The sequence below is a fragment of the Hermetia illucens genome, chromosome 4 (assembly GCF_905115235.1).
Source record: "Hermetia illucens chromosome 4, iHerIll2.2.curated.20191125, whole genome shotgun sequence".
Taxonomy (NCBI): domain Eukaryota; kingdom Metazoa; phylum Arthropoda; class Insecta; order Diptera; family Stratiomyidae; genus Hermetia; species Hermetia illucens.
Genome location: NC_051852.1, coordinates 150339012 through 150351724, shown reverse-complemented (window position 1 = coordinate 150351724; position 12713 = coordinate 150339012). Strand labels below are relative to the sequence as shown.

Below are 12713 nucleotides of genomic sequence, written 5' to 3'. Positions count from 1 at the left end.
ATACACAGCAAGGTCTCTACCAAATTATTCTTTACTATTTGAACTTCACAAATAAATATACAATCAACAAAATTGCTCCTGGCTCAGAGAATTTTCACCTTCTCCCGGAGTGAAAAATGAATACAAAATGAAGCTGCACCACGAAAATCTCGAATAATATACGAAAAATGAGGATTTCTCGCTTTATTTTTAGATATGCCAAAAAGAATAGTTCATAGGCCGGTTATCAAAAAATTCTAAGCCAGTATTCGCAACAGAATCCGTACGGAAGCGCGCGCGTTCTACGGAGGCGGTGAAAGATTCATTCGTAAAACCTTAATTACCGCGGGTATACAGGTGTTTAAAGGTGCGTGGAAAGTAAAGCCGTTTATCGAAGTATGTTGTTCTCATATTCCTATACGACTACCGTTCAAGATAAGAACGGAAACTTGAAAGTGCGATCGTTTCAGACTGGGTAATTAGGTTAATTATAAGGTGTTGATGCAAGTGAACTTTATTTTAATAGATTTCGTTGTTACATGTTTATAATTAGGCCACTATGTAAGGGCAATACATGCGCGTGCGGGGTTCGTATGCCCTATGGGCGATACAAATTTTCAGCACGTCCACTTCGTGGTGGATGCACAGGATGGGGAGACAATGTCGATCCAGCGTTTATTTTATTCAATGTGAGTAACATTCCGATAAATTTGAAGAAATTAAATTAATTAATTTAATCGAGCCGATAGGACAATGTTTGTATAAGTAATGTAAGAATAAGAAATATAAGTCTCATTTCCCAATCTCTTTGGAATGCTATTGCAAACTAATCTTAAAATGATCAAACCAGTGAACAATTGTACAATAATTACCCTCAATGGAAGCAATACTTATAAAGAATTTAATGTCGTGTGATTTGGATCTTGAGGAGGCGGTGTTCAAGCGAGGTATGACCTTACCGGGAACACCAGTAACAAGACCAAACAAAGATGAACTGAAGGCAGATCGTTTGACGACAAAAACCGTGATAACATCCACCGCATATGTTCAAGATACGCGACAATAGGAGGTGCTCAAGGAATAAGGAAAGGATCCAATCAAAAGAAGCTCGTCAACTTTGAGATCTCCACCAATGCCAAAAGCAGTGAAAGATAAGGTACAGGCAAGGTCAATAAACGCCAAAAGTGAAGGACCGTATAAAAAAGAAACCTTGTCGGGGCAGAGTCCCGATCCCGAAGAATCACCCTTCACCCAGCTTGGGGCAAAAATAGTTGAGCTGTCCGAGTTTATCAAGGACAAGCACAACGTGCGCCAAACCATAAAGAATATGGTTAGAGCTATTAAACTCCTCTATAATAGATCGCAGATGGAGGAAAAGAATAATAAGGATACGCCGAAGCCCACTGTGCCAACAGTGTCACAAACGACCCAAGTGACGCCTAACCCTACTACCATCGAATCACGGCGAATACGTGGAAAAGAGGAGGATCCTCTAAACAACCAGCAGGAGCCTAAAAGAAAAAAAGGCGGACAGGACATTCTGAAAACCAGCACCAACAGCTCAGAAGGAGGAAAGCGTACAGCGAATTTAGGAAACTCGACCAGCGTTGCGAAGCCCCAGACGAACGGAAACAATAGATGGACTGGAGTTACCAGCAAAAAAAAACGAAACGAAAAGCAAAAATACAAACTCGTCCAGATGCGATTGTTATCTCCAGTAAGGGCAATCTGTCTTACGCGGAGATACTCAAAAAGGTCAAAGCTGATCCCGACGAAAATGTGAACAGAATCCAGAAAGGGGATCTCATGTTCAAGCTGAAAAGATCCAGCGTAGGCAAAACTGATGACTTTCGCACTCAAGTCAAAAACTCACTGGGGAAGAATACCGCAGTGCGTGCCCAAAAACATGAGATCTATATACAATGTAAGAATCTCGATGAAGTGACATCGAAAGGAGAAATTTATACTGCTCTAAAGGGGCTGGAGTAGAAAGAACTTACCGAGAAGACTGTTGTGGGCTTACGAAAAGTCTATGGTGGTACTTAAACGACAACAATAGGAGTACCACCGGAAGCAGCGCAGATGTTGTTAGCTGCCGGAAGGGTTCGGATTGGATGGGTTATCTGCCATTTAAGAGAACAAACTTCACTAAATAGGTGCTTTAAATGCCTCGTGTTTGGGCACTTCGCGAAGGCATGCACCAGCAACATTGATCGATCCGATCGATGGAAAAGGTGTGGGGAGAAAGGCCAAATTGCCAGAGAGTGCAATAGGGACCCCAAATGCCTATTGTGCGTAGTAAAAGAGAGGCAGGACAACCGGCATACTGCCGGAAGTGGTAAATGTTCAAAGTTTAGAAAGGCGCTCACTGCAATGAGAAAATGAGGTTGATTCAAATTCATTGCAGGGTCGCTCAGGATTTACTTAAGCAGACCACGTTCGAATCTGAGATGGAAATTGCCAACATAAGCGAACCGTATAGAAACCGTCACGGTGGCATATGGGACACAGATTCGACTGGTGGAGCGGCAACAGGCCATACAATCTACTGCAAGTCAGGCAGCCAGTGGCTTTGTGTGTAAAACTTCCGCGCCTGGTGCGATTGCTCCCTGTACTTTTCGAGTTCACAGACTTGTTGGTTCTCCCAGGCTTCCCTTTTCTGTCTGTGAAGTCGCTTCTCCGCTCGCCGGAGTTCGTGATAAGTCTCTGCGTGCGCCCGCGTTCTTTCAGAATGCAACATTACTCGGTATGCAGCATTCTTCCGTTTCGTTGCTAGCTTACATTCATCGTCAAACCAGCCGTTCTGACTCTTTTTTGCGGCTGGGGCCAAGTATGTTTGTGGCCGTATTTATAATAACGTTCTTCAGGTAATTGTGAAGATCATTTGTTGATGCTTCATCTCCAGAATATCTGTTAGCTGCGATTATTGCGGCGTACATTTCCCCTTATAGATATTACGGAGGGCTGTGTTATGGATGGCTTCAGTGTTAACTCCCACTTGATTGTCAGAAGGAATTCTGGGTAGTGTTTTTATTCGAGCTCGGAGCACCATGCCAACGAGATAGTGATGCGAGTCAATATTGGCCCCCCTATATGTTCTGACATTCATGAAGGTTGAGAGGTGGAGGCGTTTAATCAGTACGTAGTCAATTTGGTTTAAAGTGGTCCCGTCTTGAGAGGCCTACGTTTGTTTGTGCACCGCTTTCCACGCAAACCGGATACCACCAACAACCATTTCGTGTGACACTGCTAATTGAATAATCCGCAATCCGTTATCATTTGTATTTTGATATAAGCTATGGAAACCAACGTATCGCCTGAATACTTGGCTGTTAATCCCCAAGTATGATTTTGAAAATTCCCAAGGATGATATCTGGGACAAGCTTCGAGGGTTCGTTCTACTGCCTCGTAGAAGGTATCCTTCTTCGACTGTGCAGTCTCCTCTGTAGGGGCGTGAACGTTAATGAGACTTATATTTCTAAATTTGCCTCGCAACCACAGAGTGCATAGCCGTTCGCTTATGTTTTCGAAGTCGATAACAGCAGGTTTCATTTTTTGGCTGACTATTAAACTTACTCCGAGCAAATGGTTTACTGGATGGCCACTATAATATAATAGGAAACCGGTCCCTGTCCAACGCATCTCCTGCAATACTGTTACATCAGCCCTATATTGGGACAGGGTATTGGATAGCTGCTTGACAGCTCCGTCTCTGTATAGGAGCACACGTTCCATGAGAAAATTTGCAAATCATTATTTCGTTGTCGTTGCCAGGTTCGTCGTTGTGTTATTAGTCCAGTCCGAGGCTCCGGTTGTGGCTTCGTAACAAGTTTTTTTCCGTATAGGGTTGTTAGCCCTACCGAACCACCAACCTGGAGGACCAGTTGGTACAGTTTGTCCCGTTTTTAGGCGCGGAAGACTCGACTTCATCCTTCTCCGTCTGCAGCTTTTCGTTAAGAAAGAGCTTCCAACGGTCCCCACGTGGAGGTGGAGATCGGGTTTGGTAGTAGAGCTGTTGGTGTTGGTTCAGCAGGCGTTTCCCAGATTTTTTGCTCCATCGAAGGTACCAATCCACGTTTCGCCCTGGGACCTATACTACCCTTTGACCAAATGTACATTTCTTCTTCTTTTTCTTCAGCCTTTGTCCCGTTCACAAGCGGGGTCGGCTCGTCGTGATCGGCTTCGCCATTTGGCTCTATCGAATGCCTGATCTGGGTGCAATCTCGAGGCTTTCAAATCCCCATCCAGCGTATCAAGCCACCGTTGCTTAGGTCTGCCTTTTGGTCGTTTACCATCGACTTCGATGTTCAGACCAATCTTTGCAAGTGAATTCTCGTTTGCACGAATTGCGTGACCATACCATCGAAGACGCCTCTCTCGCAACTTTTCCACGATCGGTGCAACCCCATAACGATCGCGGATATCCTCGTTTCGGATGTGATCTAAACGTGTGACGCCACTAGTCCAACGTAGCATCTTCGTCTCCATTACCGCGAGACGCCGTTCATTGTCTTTTATGGTCGGCCAACACTCAGAACCATAGAGAGCGACTGGACGGACAACATTGCGGTAAATTTTAGATTTGAGACGTTCGTTGATACGTCGATCACAAAGGACACCAGTTGCGGAACGCCACTTCATCCAGGTTGCGTTAGTGCGTGAAGCAATTTCATAACGCAGCTCTCCATCGGCTGATAGCGTTGACCCGAAGTATTTAAATCGCTCAGATCTGGGCAGATCACTGCCGCTGACAGTGATTGTGCCTGTTTCATGGGGATCGGTCGTCAAAAATTCAGTTTTGTTTAAATTCAATCTGAGACCGTGTTGCATGAGGCGATCATTCCATTTTTGAACAAGTTGCTCGAGATCATTTTTGCTATCAGATGCTAGGAAAACATCATCTGCATAAAGCAGTGTGTAGGGTGCTGGACGTTGGATATCCCGTGTGACGGTGTCCATAACAAGGACAAAGAGGAGTGGTGAGAGGGCACTTGCTTGATGAACTCCAACAGAGACACGAAGCGGTTTTGATACACCCGCCATACTTCGAACTTTACTTTTCGGATCGTGGTAGAGCAATTGAACCCAGCGCACGAGTTCTTCTGGCACGAAGTGTTGTCGTAAAGCATACCAGATGAGTTCGTGTGGCACACGGTCAAACGCTTTCTCTAGATCCAGAAAGGCAATGTAAAGAGGGCGATGCTTCTCACGGTGTTTCTCCATGAGTAACCGCGCAGCGTGTATTGCGTCAGTAGTTCCGCAGTTCTTGACAAATCCGGCTTGATTCACGGTTATTTCAACGATTTCGCGAATACGGTTGTCAAGAATGCGTTCAAAAATCTTCATGGTATGGGAAAGTAACCGGATCGGACGGTAATTTGAACATTCTGCTGGACTACCTTTCTTTTTCCATATTGGAACAGTGGTACTTTCTTGCCAGTCAGATGGTGTTCTTCCTTCCTGAATAACCCGGTTAAAGAATTCACTCAGCCACGGTGTTGGGTCCCAGCTCTTTGCTTTCCAGAGCTCAGATGCGATGTCGTCAGGTCCTGTTGCTTTCCCCGATTTCATTTGTTCTGGCATTATTCACTATTTCCGATATTTTGACCTCAGACAGACCCCGTTTATAATGACTGATAATTAAATTTTTCACTTCTACGGACAACTGTTGTCCTTTGCTCAAAATCAAAACCAAACTAGTACTAATGCGTTTAAAAAAACTCACCACCTCTTGCCTTCACAATATGTAATTCTTCCTAACTTTGTGTTTTTGCTTTCCAAAATTCTAACAACTTAACGATGTCGAATACTTTTTTGCTCGCTAATCTGGGCATATGCAAATGAAAATGTTTCCATGGCTTGTAACAAATAGGCAAGCATTTTTTTTATTATTAATTTATTATTTAGTTTTTGATATTTTAAAGGATATTTGCAAACACAATACCATGTTGAATACTTTGTGGGCCGCTGTACATTCGCTTTGCAAAATGCCTGTCACTTTTGACATTGGATAAAATTCGCTAAATACTATCAAATTATTTCCATTTGCCAATTAATTCGTTCATTAGTTATCGTCCGATAATGCCCAATTTCTAGAATAGTTTTGCAATAATAATGGTATCAAGCACTGACAAAATTTTTGTGAATTCAGCAAGCCCAAGAGTAAAATTCATACATGGAAATTAAATGCGTTGTCGCCCACGAAATTGCTGAAGGAAAAGATTATTTCAAAAAATGAAAAAGAGGTAGCGCGCTCTAATTGAGCACTGCCTCCTGTGAGGATTGAACTCACGACCCCTGGTTTACAAGACCAGTGCTCTGCCACTGAGCTAAAGAGGCGATGGGTGGTTCGGTGCTAATAAGTATATTTAAGAACAAAATCTCTATTGAAAGATACAAGATATTGCGAATTTTAATTTTTTAATCTTCTTACTAATATCTGTAGTCTGTAAACTATGATTTGGGAGCCTCGTTCTTTTTGTAAAAAATAATGGAAACTTTTTGAGAGAACACGATTACCATAAGGTTTACTCGGTTAGTACATCTGATTATACAATTTTATTTTGAACTGGAAATTATGGGAGTAGTTAAACACAATGAATATTAAAACAAATAAGATAAACAAATAACAAGCTGGAGAACCAGAAACTGTACGCTTCAGCTATGAAAAGTATTGTGTTTTATCACGTGAGAAAACCTTGACTGCACGACAGTTCTATTTGTACTTAGTTAAAAATTGGAGAAGTTCACTCAAAACAGATACAAACAGGTCGGGAAACGGGAAGCTAAACGCTTCAGGTATAAAAGGTTTTGTGTTTCCTTATGTGAGGAACTTTGAGTGCGAGGCAGTTAGAGTAATATAGTGGAAAACGATGGATTCTACGAGGATTTGTACACAGGAGGGATTTCCTTAAGGTGACATTATGATCGTGGTGAGTGACCTGAATGCCAAATGGCGTCTGACGAAATCTGCTCGGATAAATATAATCCTGGCTACCGTATCGATAATCGTGGAAGGTTTGTAGATTACGGCAGTTTTCACTGCTTCGTCGTTGGTGGCACATTGTTCGAGAACAGAGCTTACCATAAGGTCAGTTGGGTTCCAACTGACCGGCACAATATGAGCAATCAGATTGCCCACTTTGCGATCAGCAGTAGATTTAAGAGTTGTCTTCTGATCCTCACAATTTAAACCTGACTCCAAAGAAATTGGATTGCGTCGAACGATGGCGATCCACTTCTTCCGAAAATTTTGACAGTTTCATATATTTATGAGCAACTACTAGTTGCTGGGCTACTGAAGCTTCTTGGCTTGAGTTGTGACGTCACACAACATGGCGGAGGTTTTTCAGTCTGCTTGAATTTGATTAAAATTTCAAATGCTGATAATTTCAAACACACAGTTTTTTTTCAAAAACGGTCTTTGAGCGTTTTGTTAGATTGGATCATAGAACGAACTTCCGTCATAAATGAAAATAAGGCGGAGAGTCTATTAGAGGGATATCTGTATGGTCCCTTCCGTCCCAAAGATAATAACTAATATAATCCTGGAACGCATCAAAGAACATCTAGAAAGCTTGATCGACAGATTGCAGGCTGGTTTCCGCTCCGGATCCTCCTGTATTGACCACACACTTTGGATAACTTTGGAACAGTGCACAGAGTTTAGATCTCCGCTTCACCTGCTCTTCGTCGATTTCGAGAAGACTTTCCACAGCGTGAACGAGGAGTATATCTAGATTTCTCTAGGCAGCAGCGACATTTTTGAGCAACTAATAGCTATTATCAGGGTTGAATCTTGTTACCGATCTGAGTGAAATTATGCGGTGTTTCCAACGATTAATTATCTGAAATAATAAAAACTTGTTGCTTCTTTTTCGTTGGTGTGAATATTTTTTCTTGCAAAACCGGTATTTCGGGAATCACTTGTTCCCTTCATCAGTGCCAATTTGTTAGGGATGAAGGGAACAAGTGGTTCCCGAAATATCGGTGTTTGTAAGAATAAATATTCACACCAACGAAAAAGAAACAACAAGTTTTTACTATTTCAGATTGTTACCGATATTATTTCTTCTTGCATTTGCATGTACAAAGCGAGGGACTTCCGCAACTATACTAATAACATGTGTTTGCTCTCTCATCAATTTATAGACCTTGGCCACATGGGTCTCGATATGGAAAGAGAGGCAAGTAGAGTGGATGCCTGCCCTATTTAAACCTCTGCCGCAATTAAGGCACCCGAGTTGTACAGCGCAACTCCACGACTGAGCCCACAAGGACCTCTGCCCGGAACATGGGCATAGCAATTAGAAAGCCTCCGGTGCGGCTTCGTGGCAAGAGTCACTTGCAGAGTTAGGGTACCTGTCCGACATCAGATGGAATGTTTTCACTTCCAGTCGTTGAACCATAATCCTCCCCAGAATCTTACCAATCTTTCCGAAGATTACTCCTATCCTTCAGAAGCCGTTCATCAACTACTAGCCATTCAGAAGAAGTTCGTCAACTTTGAGATCTCCGCCAATGCCAAACATCAAAAAAGATAAAACGGAGGGAAAGTCAATGAATGCCAAATGTGAAGGACTATTTAAAAGTAGTAATCTGGTTAAAAATCATGAAGAGCAGAGCCCTGAAGTAGAGGAATTACCCTTCACACAGCTTGGTGCAAAAATAGTGGAACTGTCTGAGTTCATCAAGGACAAGCACAACGTGCACCAAGCCATAAAAAATATAGTGAGAGCTATTAGAGTGCTTTACAACAAATCGCAGCAGAAGGAACGATATTCCAAGGGCAAGTCGAAATCTGTTGCCCAAACGGTGTCACAGGCGACCCAAGTGACACCTAATCGTATTGTAATCAACCTGCCACCAAACAAGAGAGTGCGGGAAAGAGACGTGGATCCTCTGGGAAATCAGCAGGCTCCTAAGAGGAAAAAGGGAGTACAAATAGTTCCGAAAAACGGAACTAAAAGCACCGAAGAGAGAAAGCAGGTCCCCCAAGTGCGAGCTCCGACAATCGACTCGACAAAATCCAAGGAGAATGAAAACGGTGGATGGACCAAGATAGTTAAGAAAAAGGCAAAAGTGAGAATTCGCCCTGAAGCGATTGTAATCTCCAGCAATGGAAGTTTTTCCTACGCGGAGATACTGAAAAAGGTCAAAGCTGACCTAAAAGATCTAGACGGAAATGTCAGGAAGATTCGAAGGAAAAAAGGGTAACCTCATGTTTGAGCTGAAAAAAACCAACTTGGGGAAAACTGATGGCTTCCGAACTCAGGGTAAGAACTCACTTGGGGAGAATGTCACAGTACGGACACAAAAACATGAGGTCTATATACAATGCAAGGATCTCGATGAAGTGACATCCAAAGGAGAAATTTGTACTTGCCGAAGAATCCATTGTGAGTTTACGGAGAGCCTATGGCAGTGCTCAAACGGCCACATTGCGATTACCAGTGCGCGCGCCGAAATTATTGGCGGCCGGAAAGGTTCGAATTGGATTGATTGATATTTGCCATCTGAGAGAGCAGATTTCTCTAAAGAGGTTCTTCAAGTGCCACGCATTTGGTCATTTCGCAAAGGCATGCACCAGCGGCGTTGATCGGTCCGATCAAGGCAGAAGGTGTGGGGAGAAAGGCCAAAGCGTGCAATAGGGACCCCAAATGCTTATTGTGCGAAGGAAGTGAGGGACGGGATTACCGACATATTGCCGGAAGTGGTAAATGTCCGAAATTTAGGAAGGTGCTAACTTCAATGAAATCATCATCATCATCAACGGCGCAACAACCGGTATCCGGTCTAGGCCTGCCTTAATAAGGAACTCCAGACATCCCGGTTTTGCGCCGAGGTCCACCAATTCGATATTCCTAAAAGCTGTCTGGTGTCCTGACCTACGCCATCGCTCCATCTTAGGTAGGGTCTGCCTCGTCTTCTTTTTCTACCATAGATATTGCCCTTATAGACTTTCCGGGTGGGATCATCCTCATCCATATGGATTAAGTGACCCACCCACCGTAACCTATTGAGCCGGATTTTATCCACAACCGGATGGTCATTGTATCGCTCATAGATTTCGTCATTGTGTAGGCTACAGAATCGTCCATCCTCATGTAGGGGGCCAAAAATTCTTCGAAGAATTCTTCTCTCGAACGCGGCCAAGAGTTCGCAATTTTGTTTGCTAAGAACCCAAGTCTCTGAGGAGTACATGAGGATTAGCAAGATCATTGTTTTGTGTAGTAAGAGATTTGTCCCTATGGTGAGACGTTTCGAGCGGAACAGTTTTTGTAAGCTGAAATAGACTCTGTTGACTGACAACAAACGTCCGCGGATTTCATCATCGTAGCTGTTATCAGTTGTGATTTTCGACCCTAGATAGGAGAAATTATCAACGGTCTCAAAGTTGTAGTCCCTCTTCTTTATTCTTCCCGTTTGACCAATGCGGTTTGATGTTATTGGCTGGTTGGTTTTCGGTGCTGACGTTGCCACCATATATTGTATTTCTACTTATACAAATGCTTAATCCTACTATTTACAATTGCACTTTACATTCATATAGTGTTTAACCTCTTTACACTCATACCAGGTGTCGAAGCGGGACGGGATTATAGTTTTTAAGTCAGAGTTAACTATCTGGCACGGGCTAAGGGACGTCGCTAGTGGGATTGTTTTTCCCTGCTGATACAGTCTTCTAATTTTTGGATTTGGATGGTTCTCGAGTTTATTGAAAAACCACTCGGTAATGTTGAGAATATATTCTCTAATAGGTTCTATCTTTGCTCGCCGGTATACTTCGGCGTTTCTGCCGCACTTCTTAGTCTTCCAATTATAAGACAATCCAGTACAGTGTCTCGATACACGACGTTCGAAAGACATGCATTTATCCATGGCTTTCGTAGAGCAAGTGATCCACGAAGGAGCTCCGTAGCATATGGTGGGCCTGAAGAGGGTTTTGTATAGGATTAGTTTGGCTTTGGTGCTTAGACTCATTTTCTTACGAAGAAGAGAGTAGATCCTACCCAATGCACCATTTGCCCTGCCAATAGTGAGCTTCAGATGATTATTAAATCCTAGGAATCCATTGAAATTAATTCCTAGATATTTGACCGAGTTCGGTCCTCTCATTGCAACATTCCCGATTTCCGTTTTCAGATAACGAGTATCTAGATTTTCTCCTGAAAAGGCAGACTTTTGTCCTGGCTAAATTAATTTTAATAAACCAGCTATGATAGTACTAGCAAGGATCAATCAAGTATCCCTCTATTTTTCTAACTGCCTTTTCGGGTCGATAGTTGCAGGAGTAGACGAGTGCATCGTCGGCATATTGTATTAGCTCTGTATTGACCTCAGGGGAGGAGACATCAGCTGTGAAAATGTTGTACCAAGTGGGACCAGAAATGGATCCCTGCGGTACTCCAAAAGTTACCGGCAAGAGATCGGAAATCTCATTTCCAACACTGATGTAAAAGTGTCTATCCTCGGAGAAACTGATGGCAAGTCGGGATTGGGAATTCGTACTTAATTAATTTATTGATTAGTCCATTTACCCACACGGAGTCAAAGGCCTTTCCTAAGTCCAGAGCACATGCTACCGTAGGTTTATTGTTGACGTTAAGTCTGCTGGCCACAGTATCGTGGAGGTAGCTCAGGGCGTGCTGTGTTTCGTGTTTAGCACGGAATCCGAACTGATGATCTGGAATTATGTTATGGAGATTGCAGTGCTGGACTAGCCCGAATGTCTGACCCTGCTGACTTCTTACCGTTAAGATTATGGGTAATAGCTATGAGTTGTGATAAACTCAAGAATTGTTCGAATCGGTAGGCTTGGTGGAAGGGCTCTTGGCTAAAAATGAAGTATTTTTGTAGCAGTTCCTGGAAGTGAATTCTCTGACAGTTGAATCAACAGTCGAAGTGAGAGCTGTTCTATTGCTAGGAGGTGTTGCATTGAGCTGTCACTCAAAGAATTCCGCAAGTGTTTTCGCCTTCTCAGCGTCACTACAGACTCGCACTTTGTTTTGCATTAGACCAATATGTGTTTTCCCGTTAGCCTGTTAATATGTTGGAACATATCAACGCCAGGCTTGATGTCTGCAAGTTTGCGGGCCAATTCCTTACTACGGAATGTCGCCACCATACCACAGATTAACACACTGAGACAGTTAATCCGGGAAAGTAATGCTTTATATTCTGCATTCCCGTGTTCGTCGAATTTGCGCTTATGATTGTGCCTTCAAATTTGCCTTACTCTAAAATGAAACATTATCTCATGTGGAAGAGAATTGAACTCAAACTCATCGATTTTTATTAGCTTAGAGCTCCTGCGTGTAGCAGTATCAATGGCGTCAGACGCCAAGCAAATAGCCTCATCAATTTCTTTGTCCGAGAAATTACGATTATTTGCAAGTTTTTTTCAAGTTGAGTTTTGGTGCTAACTCAGCCTTGAATTTATCTCAGTTAGTATGGGTGAAAGACCTAATTGTGGTCATTGCTCGCTTCTTCAGATAAGGTGAGGACAGTTTAAAATTAATCGCGAAGTGGTCGGACATACCTGGTAAGGTATTACATGAGATTACTTGAAAGCTTTGTTTTATTTCCATAAACAGAAGGAAGTAGTCTATTATAGATTGACTACTAGTTCTCGACGGCGAATCCGGCAAGACCATTTCGAGATTGATTGGCGAGAAAGGGTCGTGGATCCATTTGAGCAGGATTTTCCGATTACAGTTAATGGCCGTATCAC

The 12713-nt window shown here is 42.9% G+C and overlaps 1 protein-coding gene and 1 non-coding gene across 2 annotated transcripts in view; one reads left to right on the top strand and one right to left on the bottom strand.

Moving 5' to 3' along the window:
- The first annotated feature begins 292 nt into the window (after window positions 1-292).
- The window catches only part of LOC119656020 (calpain-A), a 118754-nt gene continuing 106333 nt past the window's right edge, over window positions 293-12713 (top strand). Inside the window, exons 1-2 of the mRNA XM_038062275.1 lie at window positions 293-454; window positions 533-668. Of these exons, the coding sequence (XP_037918203.1) occupies window positions 378-454; window positions 533-668 (213 nt within the window). The 5' untranslated portion in view covers window positions 293-377. The remainder of the gene's footprint in view (window positions 455-532; window positions 669-12713) is intronic.
- Window positions 6248-6319, bottom strand: Trnat-ugu. Its single transcript has one exon. It is a non-coding gene; the product is annotated as a tRNA-Thr (tRNA).